This window comes from Lagopus muta, chromosome 7 (genome assembly GCF_023343835.1).
Source record: "Lagopus muta isolate bLagMut1 chromosome 7, bLagMut1 primary, whole genome shotgun sequence".
Lineage (NCBI taxonomy): Eukaryota > Metazoa > Chordata > Aves > Galliformes > Phasianidae > Lagopus > Lagopus muta.
In genome coordinates this window covers 35217302-35237856 of record NC_064439.1, presented here as the reverse complement: position 1 = coordinate 35237856, position 20555 = coordinate 35217302, and the positions used below count along the sequence as shown (strand labels likewise).

The 20555-nt window shown below is 41.1% G+C and overlaps 1 protein-coding gene and 1 long non-coding RNA gene across 3 annotated transcripts in view; one reads left to right on the top strand and one right to left on the bottom strand.

Annotated features, from left to right (window-relative positions):
- Positions 1–2740: 2740 nt before the first annotated feature.
- On the bottom strand, positions 2741–5454 carry LOC125696165 (PHD finger protein 7-like). Its single transcript, XM_048951470.1, has 8 exons — positions 5427–5454; positions 5215–5306; positions 5018–5119; positions 4698–4822; positions 4171–4539; positions 3834–3947; positions 3600–3718; positions 2741–3441 (listed from the first exon to the last, which is right to left on the bottom strand). The coding sequence occupies exons 1-8, from the start codon at positions 5452–5454 to the stop codon at positions 2741–2743; spliced, it is 1650 nt and encodes a 549-aa protein (XP_048807427.1).
- Positions 5455–10244: 4790 nt separating this feature from the next.
- Positions 10245–20555, top strand: part of LOC125696172 (uncharacterized) — a 65129-nt gene continuing 54818 nt past the window's right edge. For both annotated transcript variants that reach the window (XR_007378210.1, XR_007378211.1), the window contains exons 1-3: positions 10245–10319; positions 15600–15652; positions 16268–16325. This is a non-coding gene — a long non-coding RNA (uncharacterized LOC125696172). The remainder of the gene's footprint in view (positions 10320–15599; positions 15653–16267; positions 16326–20555) is intronic.

Here is a 20555-nt window from a genome sequence, read left to right as displayed (position 1 = left end):
TTGATTGTTTGGTTGTTTTGATTGTTTTTACACAGATTTGCTTACATATTTGGAATTGACTGTTTATGGTCTTTCTGAATAGTGTTTTCTCCACGGTTCTATATGATTGTTTCTGCCGTCATTACTGTTAGTATCCATGAGAAGAAAAGAGGATGTAGCATTCTTACATTCTTTATTTTCTCCCTTCCCGCCCTTCCTCCTCCCTCCCCCCTCCCCCCCCCGCACTGCACTGTAATTCATAATACTTTAGGTGTAGACAGTTTATTTTGTTTTTTCTTTTTTTATTTGAGTTAATTTTAAGATATTTTTGAGATGATTATCATTGAATGACTTCTAGCACAGTTTTGAATGTTCCGTAAGTTCTTGTCAGCAAAATGGTAGCAGAGAACTGGCTAGGTTATTTGATGTGTTTAAAAATCCATGCATCAAGCTGCTTGACCTTAAGATACTTAGTTGCGCTGTAGGATCCAATGTGTTGTGGTGAAGTCGCCTCGGTTAAGAATCCATCAATTAAACGCAAACAGAAATGCCCAGTAGTATTGCAGAAGACTTCCATTGTCTATGCCAGCTTACGGCTATTTGTTTGTGGTGTTCATTTTGACAGAGATGAAAAAAAGGATGGATATTTTAAAGAATATTGGAAAGTGATATAGACATACAGACGAGGTAGTCAGAAAAGCCTGGGAGGTCGCACATTCAGAGCACTAACTGTTCACCTGTGCCCAAACACTGGTGTGCGATCAGTACTGGCTGGGCTGTAAGCAGGAGGCAGGGTGCACTGTGTTGCAAACTCAAATCACGGCGAATCATTTTATGAATTTTGATACAGTGGATAAACACAGTCCCACAAACAGCCAGAAATATGCACCCGTGCTTTCCGTTTTGACTAAGGAATTTGAGAACGGGTTTCAAGAGTGCCGAAAAAATGGTTGATTTTTTGGAATATTTGTGACACCATTATCAGTTGACCTAAATACATTCTGAAATGGAATGTATGAAGAATCTGTTGGTTACATGCATTAGCTATATTATGGATGGTGCATGCACCTCAAAAGAATTCTTCTTCACTGAAGAAGAAATCACAGCCTGTGATGTATGTATGTTTTATCATCACTCCGGGATATTGAAGCTTGGAGATTGAGAGAAAGAAGGCAGTGCATCAAACACCAGAGCCAAAGCCAAAACAGGAACGGCGCACTTTCTTACGTTGAGTATGGCAGGATGGTGTTGATGTGAATACGGAATTATGGACTGATTGTGAAACCTTTGTTTGCTTAAGCTGTTAAAGGAGAAGGAGAATCTTCGGAATAGAACCCAGAATGCCAAACTGCCTTTATCCAATTGAAAGCTGCTCTGGCACTTCCCAGTCTGGAAAAGCCTTTTGTATGACATGTGCACAAAAGGCATCACATTGTAACGGAAGTGCTAAGAGAGCACACTGAGTCCTGGAAGAGGCTGGTGGGATATTGCTCTAGACAACTGGGTCAAGTAGATAACGGGTGGCCATCGTGTGTACAAGCAGTGGCAGGAACAGAGCTGCTCCTAGAGGAGCAATAGAGTAGTAGAGGATTCTGCCCCTCTACTCTGCTCTTGTGAGACCCCACCGGGAGTACCACGTCCAGTTCTGGGGCCCCCAATAGAAGAGGGACATTGGAGCAGGACCAGAGGAGGGCCAGAGAGATCATCAGGGGGCTGAAGCATCTTCCCTGTTAGGACAGGCTGTGAAAGTAGTGGCTCCTCAGCCTGGAGAAGGCACTTGAGGGGACCTCATAGTGACCTTCCAGTACCTAAAGGGGGCCTACAGGACTCATACAGGAGGCTTGATAGACAAAATGACTTTGGGACAGAAATTAGTGGTTCAAGCACTCAAAGCAGAACCACCACTCAGAGCTTCTGGCACTGCAGAAATGCAGAAGGAGAACCCAGGCAGGCCCTGGCTCAGCCCACAGCTGGTTGCTGGGGGAGGTGACTTCCATGCCATGGACACAGTGACAGCCCCAAGGCCATAAGCATTGCCAGAACATAGATGCCCCTGCTAGCCTGGTCTTGGCCTGCGGGCATTGGAGATGTTGAGCCCCAATGGAACTGGGGCTGAAACGCAGCTCTGCCTAGACCCAGCCATGGGAAGGAAAGTATGGAAGGGATATGTGCAAGGGAGAAGAGTACCCTGGGGTTCCAGCCCCGAATGCATCCCACCTTGGGAAAGGCACAGGAGAACGGCACTAAGAAACGTCTAAGAGAACTCCAGTTTCTATTGTGCTGACCTCTGAGGACCGGAGCCAGCACATGGGGTTCACATCCAGCTGCTCCTGGGGCATTGTAAGATACTTGATAAATTCAGTCTTTGAGCTCTGCATTAAGTTAAATTGACAGCAGCCGTAATTCTGGTACTTGATGCAATAAATGTTTTTCTGAAAGATGTGCTTGCATCACTGTAATTCACTGTTTCTGGTCTTTCTGAATAGTGCTTCCACCATGGTCTATATGATTCTTTCTGCCATCATTGTGGGTAGTAGCCATGGGAAGAAAAAAGGATGCAGCATTCTTACATTATTTATTTTCTTTTTTTCTCTTGAACTATAACTCATAATAGTTTAGGCATAGACAATTTTTTTTGTAAATTTTTTTTGAGTTTATTTTAAGACATTTTTGAGATTATTATCACTGAATGGAATGACATCTAGCGCTGTTTGGAATCTTGCGTAAGTTGTTGTCAGCAAAATGAGCCAGCACACGGGGCTCACATGCGGCTAGTCCTGCGGCCACTTTGGGGCCGGCTGCGGGGATTCGTGGCCCGATGTACCCGGGAGCGGCTTTGCACCTGGGCTGGCCTTCGTCGCCTGGACTGGCTCCTGTGGTGTCTTTGGAGCTGGCCCCGGGATTGTGCAGGCCGCAGTTCCACAGGGGAACGGCTTCGTGTCTGGGCCTGCACTAGCTGCCTGGGCTGGCTTCTTCCATCAGCCGCTGGGGCATCCCCTGACGACCCCAGTGCTCCCCGTCTGGTGTAGCGTGGGGAGCCACTCTCAGCCGTTGGAGCAGGTGCGTGGCTCCTCCCAGAGCGCCTTTGGGGATGGCTGCTGGAACGTGGCGCCTGAGATTGGATTGGGGAGCGGCTTCGTGTCCGATTCCGCTCCCCCTGCCTGGACCTGCGGCTGCCGGCTGCTCGGGAAGCCCTTGAGGACCGTGGTGCCCTCTGACCGGCTGATGTTTGGGTGCACCTCTCAGCTGCACCCGATGGAGCTGCAGCATGGCTTTGGCCTGTCCCAGGCTGGCTGGACTGGCTGCCGCTGTCAGGCACCTGGGAACTGTGACCAGGCCGTGATGCTGCCTGGCTGGCAGTGCTGGAGCTGCTGCTCTCAGGTGCAGTGGAACTGTGGGATGGCAGCAGTCCTTGCTGGCTGGCGGTGCTGGGGCCGGTGTCCTCTGAGTTGACAGTGGAGGCTGTAAGGGGGAAAGTCAGGAAGGTCAGCAGGGTGGGCGTCCAGCCCCGGCGCGGGCCAGGCTGCCATCCAGCTTGGGCCAGAGAGACTTTGGCAAGGCTGTCTCGGGCACCCGCTGCCAGGCCTTGCCTGGCCCCCACATGGCTATTTGCCTCTTACCGGTGCCCACGCCAGCACAGGCTTGGCACTCCCACTCGTCCGCGCTGTTGCTCAGCTGGGAGCAGCACCGGTGAGTGCCTTCTGCAGCACAGGAGCTGCACAGGAGCATCTCCCAGGGCCTGGGAAAAGAAAGGGGTTGTGGCTGTGAGGACAAAGTGCATCAAGGCAAGGAGTGCTTGTTCCCCTAGCCTGAGATCCCACGCGTAGCCCCCAAGGGCTGCTGAGCTAACTCACCCCTCTCCCTCTGCCTGCTCCCTGCCCTGTGGACAAAGGCACTCGGTGGCATCACAGCGCCCGTGTCTCACTCCCAGCGATGCGTATGCATTGCCGTCCTCCCACATTGGTCCACTGCCAGAGAAAGGAGAAAATGCAATGAGCTCCTGCTGCCCCTGGACTAAGGCTGCTGCAGAGCAGCCCTGCTCTTCCACTCCAAGCCCATTTCCAGCTTCCCCTTGAAGCTGAGGGCAGCCTGGGGTCACGGGCAGCAAAGGGCCCGGCCTGCCGGAGCCATCCCTGGGCAGGCGCAGCGCTTGTGCCCTTGATTCTCAAGAGCGGGCAGAAAAACACCAACCTGAGTGGGATTCGGATGCCCATGATGAGCATGTCAGAGAGGAAGGCATCCGCATCTCTGCAGAGGGGGCACTGGAAGCAGTCAATGCCCGCACGGATGGCCTGTCCCTGTAGCAGAAACACAGTCATCAGTGGGAGCAGGAGCAGGCTCAGGTGCTGCGGGTTGCCTGCTGCAGCTTGCCCGCTGGTGTAGGGGAGGGCTCCTACCTGGATACAGGCCCGGTGGAACCAGGCGTGTTTGCAGGCTGGGCACACCAGGGTGCTGTAGGACTTGTTGTCCTCCACTGGCTCCATGCAGATAATGCAGTTGGTGTTTTGCTCTGGAGTCGCCTCCGCAGCCTGCTCAGGGCTGTGCTTCTGGCAGAATGAACTGGGGGAAGACGGAAGGGATGGGCAAGGTGAGAAGAGCTGTGCGGAGGGCAGAGGAATGGGAGGGAGCCCCGGGCCTTGGCTCTGCAGGCTAATGAGAGCAGTCACAGGGGGTTGCTCACTTCCTTGGCTGGTATTGCCAACAGGGGTTGTCCTTACCTGTAGTTTCCATAATACTGGGTGACACATTCACCCACCCGGGCGCAGGGCAGATGGAAACTCAGTTCACAGCCCGTCTCTGCACACGTGATGGGGGCCCCCGTTTCGCCACAAATGAAGCAGTGCTGGAAGGAGCAGAGCAGTGCCATCAGGAGCAGGCTCAGCGCCTTTGTGGCTGGCCCTGCACCTGTGCGCAGGGCTCAGGACAGAGCATGCAGGCACTGGAGCTGGCTGGAAGGGCCAGGATTGCTTCCTGGGGACCAGGCTGAGCTTGAGGAGCCTCTCCTGGCCCAAACCAGCCTGCTCGGTCAGGTCCTCACCTTCTGCTCTGCCTCCTGGATTACGCGTTGGACGTATGCAGGGGACACCTCAGCAGTCATGTTCACTCTAGTTGCCTGCTGGAGAAGGCCGTTGGAAAATGCCTGTTTGAGAGAAAAGAGCAGGATCGTGTGAGGACAGGAAGGAAGGAACCATTGCTTGGAGGAAGGTGCAAAGAAGGAGCCCCAGGGGCACTCACCATACAGAATGCATGGGCACATATCCCAGAGTCCAGGTGCTTGAGCCCACAGATGTCTGGGTCAGCATCTGTCTGGCCGCACAGCATGCACGCTGGAGAGGAGAGAGCAAAAGCAGTGAGTGCGGTGCAGGGCCAGCTGTCCCTGAGGGCTGTGCTGGGCAAGGAGGGTGCCTGGTGATGGGGAGCTGTGAGTAGGGATGCTTGGCTCTCACCTGGCTCCATCCAGTTGGGAGCCTCCATGGCGCACATCGACAGCGAGCACTTGCAGAGTTCCTGCTCTGGCAACGCTGAGCTTTCTCCTCTGCACACTCCTCTGCCAACTCTGAGGGAGAAGCAGGACAAGGGTGAGTTGACAGCACAGGGCACAGGGGGGTGGGAGCCTTCCTCCCGCTATCAGCCTCAGGCAGCCCTTTCCTCCCTGCCCTCTCCGCACCTCACCAAGTCGCACTGACGCAGGTTCTGAGCTTGGCAGCCTTTGTTCTGCTCGCAGCCCCATGGGTCACAGTGGCCGCTCCCTGGCACCCACTGTGACACAGTCACCACCTGGCGGGTGAAGGTGGGGGCCCTGGATACCCAAGCAGGAAGGCGTGGGCTCTGCGCAGACTGAGGGGCCGGGTGTTGGCCGTGCTGCAGGAGGAAGGATCGCTTCCCTCCACCTGCTGCCAATGATCCCCGTGCCAGTGGAGCTGTCTGTCCCTCGGGCACGGCTGCAGCCCTGGATCCACCCTAGGGCAGCCGTGCTCTTCTACCCTGGCACAGAGCTCATGGACAGCAGAGGGCCAGGCCTACCAGAGCAGCAGGACACCAGCCCGAGTGGGGTTGACATCCCCATGTTGTGCGTGTCTGAAGGCACTCAGTGTGGCGATCTTGTTTCTGCAGCAGGGGCACTGGCAGCAGAGAATGGCCGTGCTCAGGACCTGTGCCTGCAGCAGAAGCGCGGTTAGGGGCAGTGGAGCCTCGCTTCTGGGGGTGAGGGCTGGACTTCTCCCTGATCACTGCCCCGGTGGGAACAGGTGTGTTTGTGCTGCTGCAGGAACTGCGTGACTCACGTACACTCCTGACACAAGCGGAATGCTTTAATAAAAACAACTTAAAAATCAGGACAGCTTTTTTCTTGTGTAACCGAACTACAATGTGTATTTTATATGCGATCAAAGACCTTCTTCATTCTTCATTCAGTATGGCTCCGGCAAGCCAGTGGGTTGGACACGCGTGCTTTAGCGCTGCACAGAGCTGCAAATTCTCCTTGTTGGGTGCTGGATTTTCACTGCAGTACACATTTGAGACGTTGGAAAAACTCAATTGCTGTGGCACAGCCAGTTAACCCGGTGCGGTTTCCCAATCCTTGTTTCCTCTTGTTCAGTGCTTTGGGCACACAGTGGAGATGTTCATATTTCTTTCTTGACTTCCTAACGTGTAGGAATTCACGTTCATAAGCTTCAGAGCTGCAAGCGGTGTTCATGATTTCTGTTAGTTGCTGTGGGCTACGTGCAAGGCAAAGTTTTCTTGAAAAGGAGCAAAGCAACCTTCACTATGACTTAAAAATGGTGCATTTATGGTAGCAGCTATGTTATAAGATACAGCAAGACTGCAGGGAACTTGTCTTAGAGTTCTTAGAACAAATAAGCAGGAAATCTTGAGAAGGAAAATGTTTTGGTAAGAAAAATAAAGCGTCAGTAAGCTCTCAACCTATTTGGTGAAATATTCTTAGATTTTTTCTTTTGAAATAGGCAGTGGCTAAAAGACCCAGCACATTCTGGCGTTTATGCACACACTCTTCCTCCATGCTTTTTCACCCAAGAAACCTTTCATCTCTGTTTCACCCAAGGAACAGAACATTTAATAAATAATGGAATTTAATTGGTTCTGTTAAGTGAGTTGCACTCCTCCTGATTTTATTTTAGAGTGAACATGTTGTTTTTGCAGTGACAGAGGTGGATGACCTGTCTTGCTGTATATTTTTTCTTCTCCTCCAAAGCCGTGCCGTGAATACTGAATTTCTGTAGTGGAAAGCGCCTGTTAAAGTTAGGACTGAAGCTTTGAATGTGCAAAGTCATTTGTTACTACCTTTATACTTCTGTTTTGTAATTTCTACATGTGAATATGAACATACATATGCCAAAAGTTCATGTGCCACCCTTGGCAGTGACTCGTGCTGTGTAAGGCAGCTGCTGCACTCAGTTATTCCCTTTACTGTTGTCAAACGGAACAGTGCCTCTGTGCAATGGCTCATTTTTGGGCTCCTGAAAGGTCTGGTGGGCCGTGTTCCTTGGAAATCTATGTAATACAAGCAAGCATAACTTTGCCTCGATATGTGCTGCGGAAATAATATCAATATATGTCTTAAAAGGGTTAAAGACTTCCTTATTCTTTTCTTCCCAATAACTTAAAATTGTTGGGAATTGCTGGTTCTGATTGTCTTCCTAGGTAAGTTTGTGCAAGTCATTTTCAGCTATGAGTGGACATTATTTTTTTTGTTGTTGTTGTTGCTTCTTTGTCTGTTTACTCCATGCTGTCCAGTAATTTTGGTCCTAAATAGAATTCCCAGAAATTTGAGTCTCTGTCTTGCCAAAAAAGATGAATAAGTGGTATGTTTTTCGAGTGGTTTATATCAAGTAATTTTTTGGTTCTTTCTTTTTGGAGATCTTTTTTTGGAATGTAGTTATTTGCATTTTACAATCAGGTATCATGAGACACCATCTGCTTGTTGAGTTTACCTTGTTGAATGTCCAGAATAATTCTCTAACAGATGGGTAGGATTTTGAGGATGCCAAAGATCCACAAGGTGCCACATAGTTGGGTCATTGCATAGGATCTTTATTTCTTTGTCTTTAAAACTTAATTCTGAAAGTGTCAACAGACATTATGCAAATGTGTATGAATGATTTTGACTTCTTTAATCGGGATTAATCTGCACTGGGAAAGGCTAGTTACAAGGATGTTTTGTACAGTTATAGTGTGGCTTGCGAAGGCTGATTAAGGCTCTGCTTAGTGCAGCACCCTTGTGATACACAGTTGTCTGCTTTATGCAGGTGTAGTTCCCTGTGACCTGCTTTGCTACTACAAATAAAATCAGTCAAGTGGATTTGATTCATGTTTGCATGTTGCTGTGAAAACAGAACTTGGTGCAGTTTACACTCCTGAACAGTCTGTTTTCTTTCATATATTTCATATTACGTTACAGAAAGCAGAGCAAATTTTTAAGCTGCTAGTGAGAGATATTTGTTATATTGATACGTAAGCTATCTCTTACATTAAAGATAGGCTTGGATTAGTGCACAAACTTTTACTAACATTGTGAAAATAAAGATCAGATCCAGTCTGTTAGCTTTTCTTGGTTGCCAGGTCTCCTGATCTGGAGCCAAAGCTGACGCTACCTGCCAGCATTTTTTTTTTTTTGCTGTTGAATCACATTGGGAGTGTAGAATGATGCTATCTCTGTATTTTTTGGTCTTCTTATTCCAGTGGATTTATACAGGTAACAAAACAGTGCATTTGTATGATGATTTGCTTTGTCAAAGTGAAAACCAATAGAAGACAAATGTGAATGGATGTCAGACTTCTGAAATAAGCATTTCTTTTGCATTTCTTATTTACACTATCTTTAGGATGGAAAGCAGTATAAAAATCCTGAGGAAAAGTGAGGTCATGATTAATCACCTCACTTTAACTAGACTTAAATTACAGTAAAAATAGTGATAATGACATATAGTGTTTTTTATGTCTGCTTTTGTCCTTATTCTACAGACTGGGAAATAAACACTCATATCTACATTTTTTTAAGACAAAAGTCGCTGTTGAGCCCTCAACTTAAAACATTGGGCATGTATCTTCATGCATGCAGGCATATAATTATCTGTCACAGACCTGTCTGATTTTCTTTTCTGAAGTTAATTGCACAGGTGCTAAGTAAACCAGCCAACCCATGTTAAAACATTATCAGTGCTTAATTCATTGGCGCTTAAGGTAATATACAGTTCCTCTCTAAAGCTGCTTGAACATGAAGCTTAATAACACTAACAGGGAGAAAACTGTAACCAAAATCTCAGATAGCACAATAAGTATTTCCAACTTGAATAACAATTTCTTTAAACTTTTTTTATTTTTATTTTTTAATGACTGGAAACGATAGCAGTAGACTGATCATATTGTCACAGAAAGTACTTGTACTTCATTACTGACTCATTGTTTCTTCAAGCTATTTTCAACCATTTGTTGAAGTTCAGAGAATTTTCTTAAGGGTAATATTGAGGGCGTAGAGTAGGAACACAGCCTAATAATATTTGCAGATAGTTGGAGGTGTGCTAATAATGTTTCAGTGTCATTGTTATTGGTATTATTTGAGCATGAAAAAGAACTGGGATATGATTGAATAAAATGCAGCACAGTAAATATTTGTTCATAAAACAAGGTTTGGATCAGATGAGTGATGATTACTTTCATTTTTACTGCTTGTGTGAAAGAAGCTTTTGTTTTTCTTTGATTGTAAGAATAAAGTTTAAAAGAGCTCTTCAGTCAGCACTGGATGTATACATTGGATTACTATATGAAAAAGAATAATTTTCCTCAAGATTACTTTACTTGTGAGTTTGCTGGACTGCATTTTTTTCCACCAAGTGACTTACTTTGTAGCAAAGTGTTGGCTCAACATTTGCTTTTAATGAGCCATAACTTACAGCTATTTGATTAAATATGCTATTAAATTAATGCTATTAAATGCTATTTTTGCAGGGTGGCAGTAGAAGTTCTGAGAAGCCAAAGTGAAAAGGCTCTTGTTCCCAAAATTTAACAGTTAAAGTTCCACCTCTGATTTTTGATTGAATATTGATTTAGCTGATAAAATATGATATTCTTTTTTTTTTCTTCTGTGGGGTCTCCTTGTGATTTCCATTCTGAATTTAGCCATAACAGAAACTTTGGCTAAAGATAATGATTATTTCATCAGTAGGGGGCATTCTTGTATTTCCAGGAAAGAAATACATCTCTGTTATTCAGCTATGTTGAATAACATGCACACAGCAGCTGCACAGAAAGACTTGAGAACAGAAATAGCAACTGTTAACTGAAGGGTAGAATTGCTTAACTCTGTATTTTCTGAAAGTCAGGTGAGATATCCATATTCCACTTCTATTGAATTATAGAAGTAAATTGAAAAATAATAGAGGTAATTATGTCCCTTTCTCTGTACTGAATTTTAAAGGGAAACATTAATTTGGGGATGTTTGATTTGGGGATTAATTGATTTGGAGATGCTTAGTACTCTTGTTCATTCTGGTCATATAATACATATGATATATCAGTCATATAATTGATAATGTTTTCTCTGTAGCATTTGTATGACTTGAGTTGTCCTGAGATTTCACTGTGCAAATTTAAGCAGGTTGCAGACTTTCAGTCAAGTTCAATAAGTGTTAAACCAATCTGGATCTGCTAATTCAGATTAAACTGGGAATATTTCTGTCTGTGAGGGTTTTGCAACTCCTCCCTGTCCATCATAGCCTCGTTTTATAGCTCAGATCTTCCGGGAACATAATATTTTATCATTGTTAGAAAAAAATGAGAAACTTGTATTAAAAAAAATCACATCCATTTAATAGTAAGTTTGTGATCTCATGTATATACCAGCTATGGTGAATGGCTAATATGGCAATTAAAATTGCAGAATGGAAAAAGAAATCTTTAATGGATCTCCAGAAACCACAATATGTCTTATGTATTGCAAAAACGATTAAAAATGACCTCACAATTACATAAAAAGCCCAAACATCAGTGAGTACATATATTAGAAAAACACTCAAACAAAAAATTTGAATTTTTTTGACAGGTTTATTTATTTGTTTATTTTTAACCAGCAATCATATGGACCACTTCCAGACTGAAAGGATGGAAAAATGACTTTAAAAATCTTTTAAACTGTTAAAAATGTATCACTGATACTCTTTGTAACAAATCTGTTTTTAATCGTTTGGCTCTATAACAATTACAGGATTTTCATTCATTTGATTTTCAGTACTGAGTTAGTGATTATTGATGTAGCATATTCTGGTAATGTCATTTCTGTTTTGATTCTCGTATCTTCTCAATGACAAGTTTTCTTCCCTGTAAAGTATATGCCATTTCACACAATAATAGACACATGTTACATATCTGCCCTCAGGAACAGCTGATGAGCAGATAAGCAGAGCTGGGGAATGTTTCTAGCTCTCAAGTTTCAGCTTTATTAGTACCTGTTAGACTTTTCCCAGAGAAAACAAAACTAAACCAAAACAAACTGTGCTGAAAATCAATTAAATTGTTCCTTTAGTAAGCAAAACCTGAGAGTACATATATATATTTGTTAAATCTTCATGTGACAAACTTTTGCAAATAAAAACCTAAACTTGAAGGCAAGAGAAATCTTCCCCTACAATCATAGAGATGGGAGAATGACATATAAAAACTCTCTTGTGTTCAAAAGAACTTTTCAGTAAAGAACAGGAGATTTTTTAAGAGGCCCACTTGAATTACTTTTAAGAGGTCTGGTATTTCAAAGGAAAGGCTATCAGCACTTTGGAAAAATAAAGGCCATTAAAGTTCCTCACAGAGTAACTGGAAAGGCAGGCACTCAAAGGCAAGAGATATTTCAAGCAATATAGGTCTTCATATTACCTTACTCATATTCTTTCAGTGATTCATTCTGTAACTTTGGTGTAGGGCTCCTAAATTTGATTTCTGCTTTAAAAGTAGTGAATGGGAAGCAAGTACAAAATTGGATATGAAACTCTCGTTCAAGAAATTGAGCTCAATTCTGCATTTGAGTGTTACTTTTCTTGATTAATACTGGAGAGAATAAAGTCCTTGTTCTGAAGTTGCCATGTTGCCATGTTTTGCTCTTTTCTTAACTTTTTCTTGAAGGTCAATGAAATATTTTTTAAATTCCATCTGAAAGAATACTACAATTGAATGAGTATTTTGTCTTGGGTTGAATCTACCCTTGGGGGTGAACAGCAATCATGCTTTTCTTGCAAAAGCATATCTTCTCCAGTGCCATCCAACAGCAAAATCCTGCAGTCCTTGCACAGAAGTCTCCATATTAGCAAGAGCTCCTGCCTCCGGCACTGTTGCAGAAAATGATGGTACTGACACAGAAGTGGCTGACAGGCTGACAATGAATATTAATCTGTGGACACACAGTTCATGGTCAGACCACTGTGTACGTCATTTGAGCTGTGTCCTATCCTTTTGCTCACTGTGTAACCTTATACGTGGAAAAGATTATTTCATTAAGTTTTATTTACCTACCAACAGTTTTTGCACAGTAGTTTAAAATTATTTCGGATGCTTTCCTAAGCATAATTAATTAGGGTAAATAGAAATTATTTTACTGAAAGTCGCTAAATTATTTCTTTTGCTGATTTATGCTGTTGAATTTGTTCAGTGCAAAGGATTTCATCTCTGACTCTAATTCCAAATTTATACTGTATTTTTTAATTCCCATGTTTCTTTCTACAAACTAATTTCTGACATCTATCCCACAGTTTCTACTGCTGTCTTATTTAACTTGTGATGAAGGCTTTTCTTTACATCTTCTCTAACTAACTACTAACTACTAATTTCTGCCTTCACTTTGCTTTCTCTCCTGGAACCACAATCTTACTAAAGGCTTTTCTCCTTTCCATGAGTATGCCTTGCCTCACATTCCTTTATATTATCCTCTGAAATTATTCTAAAACCTCTTTTCCCTTTTCTCAGCTGCTTTAGAATAATCTTTATCTTATGCCATATCACCTCCTCACCCTGTTTCATTTAAAATGATGGAAGTAAAATCATTGTAAAATGATTGTACAATGAATAATGTCTCATTGTTATTTTTCATGTCTGTCTCTAAATCCTTTAATCTTTTTTGTGAAGTTTAAGTGCCTACTCTTGTATTTTGTTTGTTTTACATCTCTCTGAACCATACTTCCCTTCACCTTTGCCTTTACTCTTGTTACCCTCCTTAATACTGTGACTACTCCTGTTACTATTTTTATGTCTTTCCTTATCAAATTCTTGACACAAACACTATTTCACTATGTACCAAATAGTTTCCTTCTCTATATTTGGATTCTTCCTTCCTTAAAACAAAAACCTTGTGCTACAAGAGACAGCACATCCTAGCTCCCAACAACAAAAAATCTCTCAATGTGAGGGAAAATAGGATTCAGAGATGCTGTGAACTACTGGAAGAAACAATATTTTCATGCTCTGTCTACCTGTCTGATTAATGTGGAAAAATAAATTTAAATTAGATTTGCCAGCTTGAAAAAGTTGCAAAATCCTGATACTGTTTGCCTTAGACAATGTTGAAAATGTAGGACATTCATGGTAGCAAAGCATTTCTTTGAAAATATGCAAATATGTGTATAACCTTCTGTAAGGGACAAAATTTAGAAATAATTATCTCATTGCCAGTGTTGACAGTACTGCCTTTGATATTATATACTTTCAGGACAACAGAACAAAATAAGGTGATATTTAACATGATTATGTAAAGACAAATACCAGTCTTAAGTTTGAATAATGGTAGGGCACAGATCTTGAGATTTCCTGTTACAGAACATTACTTCCTTGCTACTTGGGACAGTAGGTTTCTATGTGCAGGCATGTTTGCAAAGAAAACTGAAACTCTTGGGTACATCATATCATTACTTCTGTTACCTGCTGCTTCCAGCAACTTCAGTCTTTGAAGCTGAAGTAGAATAGTGCAGAAAGTTTCTTTTCTTGTGTAGGCTTCCAGATTCTGATAAAGATGAGTCAGGCTCTTCAGTTCAAGAATAATGCATAGTAATTGAATCCATAATATATGACAGTTCTGCCATTGAACGTTGACCTATAATTTAAGGGAAGGATGCCATCCAAGGGACCAGAGCAAGCTTGATAGGTGGGCCCACTTGAACACAATGATGTTCAACAAGGCCAAGGGCAAGGCCAGGGCAATCCAAGACATATACAGACTGGGAGAAAAACTCATTGAGAGAAATCCTACAAAGAATGACTTGGTGATCTGGGTAGATGAAAATATGAGCTAGAAGTTTGTGCTTTCTGTAGGTCAGCTGTATCCTGGGCTCCATCAGAAGAGGGGTGGCCAGTAGGGGGAGGGAGACGATTGTACCTCTCTACTCTGCTCTTGTGAGGCTCCATCTGGTGTACTGTGAACAAGCCTAGGGCCCCCAGCTCAAGAAATACGTAGATCTTTTGGAGCAGGTCCAGATGAGAGCCAAAGGCTATCGAACATCTATGAAGAAAGGTTTGAGGGTTTTTGTCAGCCTAGAGAAGAGAAGGGACACCTCATTGTGACCTTCCAATACTTAAAGGGAGCTTATAAGCAGGAGGGAAGATCGACTTTTTACATATTCTGTTAATGATATGACAAAGGGGCATGGTTTTAAACTAAAAGAGGGGAGACTTAGATTAGAAATCAAGGGAAAACATTTTACTCAGAGGGTGGTGAGGCTCTGGGAACAGCTTGCCTCAAGAATTTGTAAAATCTGTCTAAATTGAAAGGATAATTCAGTAGAAAGTTGTATTTTATTTATTTATTTATTTATTTTTGCATAGAACAGTGTTTTCTATAGCAAAAAATTGCTCTTGAATATTACTTGTGACCAAATAATGGAACACAGTGAGATTATGTTCTTTATGAAATCTAGACAGAAAATAGAAAATATGCTGATACAGGAACGAAGAAATTGATTATATCTGCTCTTTCACAGAAATTATATCTTACATTACATGGCAGTTACAAAAGCACAACATATTTTAGCTATAGCTACCTTTCTCATAACTATTCAGGGAATGGGTTGAACAAACTTCAGTGGATAAGAATTCGAAAAGTAGAACTAGTTAGAGTGTTTTTACAGTTATTTTTCACTTTTGAAACACATTCTATTTTTTTTTTTTTTAAAAGAAGCAGTAGTAGAAATTGTTGCATATTTCTGCTGTTTTTGGCCAACTTGACCATCTTTTCCTCTAAAATCCCATATTCACTTCTTGTCTTGTTTACTGTTTCTGGCTTGTATATGTATAACATACATGTATAATGTATATTTAACTGCTCTAGTATGCACTGCCAAAATTTGGATAATCTACCTTCAGCCTAAAAGGAGTGCACCTAGAAAGAATTACAGCTGTTTGCATTAACTGAAAACAAATCAGAAAAGAAGAAAAAAAAAAAAGAGGCTTTTTGTTCCCTCTCACCTCTCCTATTTTGTTTCTTTAAAATTAGACTGAGAATTTATTCAGATGTTCTTGTTAATATCTCCTATTTTGTTTTGATGTAGGAGGGGTGGAGAGTGAAGTACTGTCTAGCTATGGTAAATTAAGTTTCTGCTTTTCCTTAGTCTGCTGCTTTTTCTATTTTGTAGTGGAATAATACTGCAGTGAAAGAGCTCAGAAGGAGTAAGAGGAGGTATGTAAGGTATGTAGCATTCTTAGCAGTCTTCTCAGTGTTTTTAATTCCTGCGGTATCTGTGTAATTTGTTTGCTTTCAACTCAAGGTCCAGTCCTGGAGTTAAGTGAAAGAATTTTGACATTTTTTCCTTTCAACAAAAGCTTTTCTAATGCCCATGATTTAAAACAAATAACTGAGATTCTGACTAGCATCCATTACATAGAAAAAGGATGGAGCTATTTTTCCTAATTCCTAGAAATAATAATTGAGGTCTTTATAAAATGCACTATGAAGTTTCATTCAAATTGAGAAAATAATCCTTGAAATTGGGATATGTATGTGAGTTAACAGTCTGAAACATGGGTTTAGAGGATGCATATTTCTTTGTTTTTTCCTTTTTCACTGGATCCTAATAAGCTGCCATAGTAAAGATCAAAGCAGGTTTTATCAAACCATATTTCTGTTTGTTCTCTTCAGAAGTTTTTTTTAATTTTATTAATATTTCTGAAACTCTTGTCTCAATGTAAGTGACTATGTAACCTTACACCCCCAGTGGCTGCACAAAATGCTACCATCTGGCTTTCATAACATTTTTTATCTTCCTTGTATAATAATTCACATCTGTGGTAATATCATTTGCAGAACCATGCAGAGAAGGACCTTCTGTATCTGAAATCTTTACTACGTAGATGACAGTAGGGTAAGTGAATTTTCAATATATGAGCTTTTTGCTTTTGATTACCTATGTTACCTAAGTAAATCATAGAATTATTAAGGTTGGAAAAGTCCTCTAAGATCGTCTAGTCTAACGGTCAACCTACCACTATTGTCCACTAAACCTTGTCCCTACGTACAACATCTACATGATTCTTGAACACCTCCAGTGACGGTGACTCCACCACCTCTCTGGATAGCTTTCACCACTCTTTCAAAGAAATTTTTCCTAACATTCAACCTGAATCGTTCCTGGCACACCTTGAGACCATTCCCTCTCATCCTATCTATACTCCTAGTATGTGTATTTATAAGTTAATATTCTGTGTGAAATGAAAGTGATTTTAGGCTGTAGGAGTAACTTGTAAATTGACAGTGATGTTCACCACGTGGATGTTCAGTACATAACTTCAAAGTTCCCCTGTGCTAGATATCCTCTCTAGCTTAGAAGAAGATAGAGACAAATGAAAACTGTGAAGTTTTTAGCACTGTCCCTTCTAATATGAGTAATAAACGTTGGTAGCAATCGACTAGAAATATGTCACAGTTGGGTGATAACTGTTACCAGTCCTCTGCACTTCAGTGCTGTCCAGCTTCATAACTTAGTTGTGTTTGCAGTGATGCCAGCAATAAGTGATCTTGATGTAAATGACAATAAAATTCTCAAACAGATGAGAGTTGGGACAATATTTAAATCTAGCCAAAAACCAAAAATGTGAGAATCATGGGGCAAATACTGATTGACTCTTGGTGTAAAATCAGGCAATACTACCATTCTTGCTGGTAGTCTGGATGCAGAATTCAGCTGTTCAGAACAGTGGTTGTTTGTGGTTTTCAGTGCTATCCTCAGACATGGAGGCTCTATGACAACTCACCATTTGTGCCTCTGAGATGAGTGTCTGGACCCCATCTGTTTAAGAGTTTTGAGTACAGCTTATTCAGCTTAAGGAATAAAAGCACAAAAACTATGATTCTTAAACTGAATGGCCACGTTGGATTTTTATGAACAATTGAGAATTTAAAAATTGGGATAACATTGAGTCAGTTATGAATAAAATGTGTGTAGGACAAAAGGTGCTCAGATTAATTTTTTTTTTTTTTAGTAGTAATGATGAGTAAACATGAATAAATGTGATTTCAGAACATTCTGTGATGAAGGAGAGTTTCAGCTGGAATGTTCTCCATTTTCAAAAAATTAATTCTTATAACAGCAGAATTATTTACAGAGAATAAGTGTTTTGGCTGATGTCAATAATGGTCTGCATGTGTAATAAACATTTCATTTTCCCCTCTTCAGGTCTAAAGGAAGTAATAGAATTACTGTTGATCTGTCTAGATGAAAAAAATATATAAGTTGTTTTTGGTTTTTTTTTTCCTCTTTGTTTTGTGCCTCCTTTCCCTTCCCCTACACCCCTTACAAAAAATCTTTTTTAATTAAAGAAAAAGGGGGAGGGCAGTGAGCAGGTGGGCAAAATAAGTTCCCAGACATTTTGTTTTCATGAATTCTGTTCTTGATTTTTGGCTACTGTTAGATTTTTATTTGTTGATTCAGAGGAAAATAAAGTCATATTGCTGTAATGAATCTGGTGATTTGACGGTTCCTAATTTGAGTTCTATGAGACAAAAGAGAAGAGGATGAGATGGCTTATACCTCTTTCTTTGCATGTAGGACATGTTTGCATGAATCTCTGGCTGCTTAACTGCTCTAAAGGCAGGGCTGTTGCTCTTTGTCCATCAGGGAATAGTTTCTCTATCCTTTCTACAGATTCTACAGCTGATAGTCATGTGCAATGACTCTTATATCTAGGGACTTGTCTTTTGAACCATATTTGATACCTAGTGGCTAGCTCCTATATTTTAGAAGAATTTCTTGCTTGAGTAAAATTGAAAAACACTGTGGCTACATTTTTTTTCTTTCTTTTTTTTTTTTTTTTTCCCCTGGCACTTTTGTATCCTCTTAAAAACTACCTGCAGCTTAATAAAGAACATAGCAAAAGTCATTGCTCCTTTAAAATAAACAAGGTTGTACTGGTAGCAAAGTATTGTTCACCAATGCACTATTTAAGCAGGGTTGTCAGGTGTGCCATTCATTAGATATGTTTTGAGTATTTCAGTGGTCACTGTTCATAGAGCAACTGAACTTCTGACATTCCTTGAGATATTTATCCTATCTTTATAGCCTGGAGCCAAAGGTGCTGATATCTGTCTTTGAAATCTTCCTAGAACTTCATTCTCCTCCAGTGACTTATGCAAAGTCACATGAAGCAGAGGATGATAACCCAGAGTGTTCATTTTGGAATTTTTTGAATTACATCTCAGAGTCCAAGATGCTGAGACATCCTCTTTTATTGCAGAAACGAGAAGTACTGACAAGTTAAGTATTGAAACAGTCCTAAAAGTAAATGTCAGTGTTTTTACATTCATCTTCAGGAACAAAAATTTGCCTAACATTTCAAAGGTGGAAACAGTCCTGGGAATTTTAACAGTGCTATTGCAGCAGTAATTAAAATTCTGCTTTAAAAATATATTGAGAAATGTCATGTTCTATATTGCATCATGCTTCTCATTAGAACATGACGTGGCTAGAATAAAATTATTAACTCCATTTGGGGTTTTCAGAATAATCAGTTGATTGATCAACTATATACTTCAAAGAACTGAAATCATCTCACTTCTCAATTTCATTTCTTTCATCTAAAGATTGGTACAGTAAAATAATGAACTAATCTGGTGCAAATGACAAATCACTTCTGTGTTTTGAAGCTTTTAACAATGAAAAGAGCATCTACAACTTTATAACCTACTGACATTGAGAAAATGAAGAAAAAATGAATAATCTTGGCTCCCCTGATGAGTTCAGAAATCAGTAGAATATTACTTAGATGAACACTTAAGCTACTAAATTATCATTATGATTCATTCACCACGGAGTATGATTTGAAGTCCAGAATATGTTAGCTGAAAACTCTTTGGATCTTTGTTGCTGGAGAAATAAGAGAAGAGGAAAGAAATAATTTGCTGCAGTATGAATGAGATTGAATAATATTCTGAGTATTTTGAATTTTCTCTAATCTCTATTTTGTCTTGGACACTTGCAGTATTTTCGCAGGGTCAGTGATTTAGACCCACCTTATTTGTGGATTATGAGTGGGTTTTAAGGATCACAGTGGAGGCAGGGGCAGTAGGTTTGTCATGCAGAATATCTTTTTGGATATTGTTTTGCTTAGTGGACCTTGAGGAGGATAAAAGGTGGTTTCTTAGGTTTCTGTGTACTATTGCTCATCCAAGAGACTATAGGTGCTAGAAAATGCAAAATACTGGAGTCAGATTGTGATAGTCTGTCTCTAGTTTATGTACATTTCTCTTGTAGTCTTTCACATAGTCTTATCTGTCACTGTAAAGATGATTTCTACAAGAAGAAAATATGATCTTTTGCTGACGCTTTCAGCATCTTGTAACAAGTTTTGTACCAAAAAGCAGTTAAACTGAAGTGTGTGCAAACTGTTGTATTTGCCTAGTGATGCTCCTGTTTTAGTCAGAAGAGCAGTGTTTAGTTTACAGAGATCATCTGTGCAGGGAAAAGTTGAATATTGACTTATTTGTGTTACTACCAGTTGTCATTTTGCACTCAATCTTTTAATATTACTTGTGATTTTCTTTTAAATAACAATCTTGTAAGTCTGGTGAACTAGGAAATGAGCTAAGGTCTCTTCAGCAGTTAGACAAAATAACCCAGGTAATGGCTGGTTGCCTTGACACTGACACCAATCAGGCAAAATGACTGAGATTGGTTTCAGAGACAGTCAGTAATATTAGCAAAGCTAATGCTAGTCAGCATGGTGCTATGGAAAACAGGTTGCCTCTTATTTTCTTTTGATTTAGATTGGAAGTGCTAAATGAGACAATCTTCACTTACATTTATTATGACAGTGCTTGTATGCAGTGTGAACTTCCTTGGGATGAACTGCATGTAGGTTGTAGTAGGCAACGTATAAGAAACAAATTTCAATGAGGTCAACTTGTGATAATTTTAAATGTAGGTGTGCTCCATTATAATCATTGCTGGCTTAATGGAAAGAATGGGAATGACTGAAACCGGTACCATGTGCTTGAGAAATGGAGAATTCAGAGTATTGAAATGTATGAGGCTGAAGAATGTAGTGTATTATCAATAATCACTGCTTAAAAAATTTTTTTGTGGAGATTAAATGTCTAT

What these genes read in the sequence shown, in the direction of transcription:
- LOC125696165 (XM_048951470.1), bottom strand. Translation starts at nt 5,454, where the DNA reads ATGGAGGCTCCCAACTGGATGGAGCCAG. An exon ending in TCCCAACTGGATGGAGCCAG is followed by an intron (nt 5,307 to 5,426) that starts GTGAGAGCCAAG and finishes TCTCCTCTCCAG; the next exon opens with CGTGCATGCTGTGCGGCCAG. An exon ending in CAGTATTATGGAAACTACAG is followed by an intron (nt 4,540 to 4,697) that starts GTAAGGACAACC and finishes GTCTTCCCCCAG; the next exon opens with TTCATTCTGCCAGAAGCACA.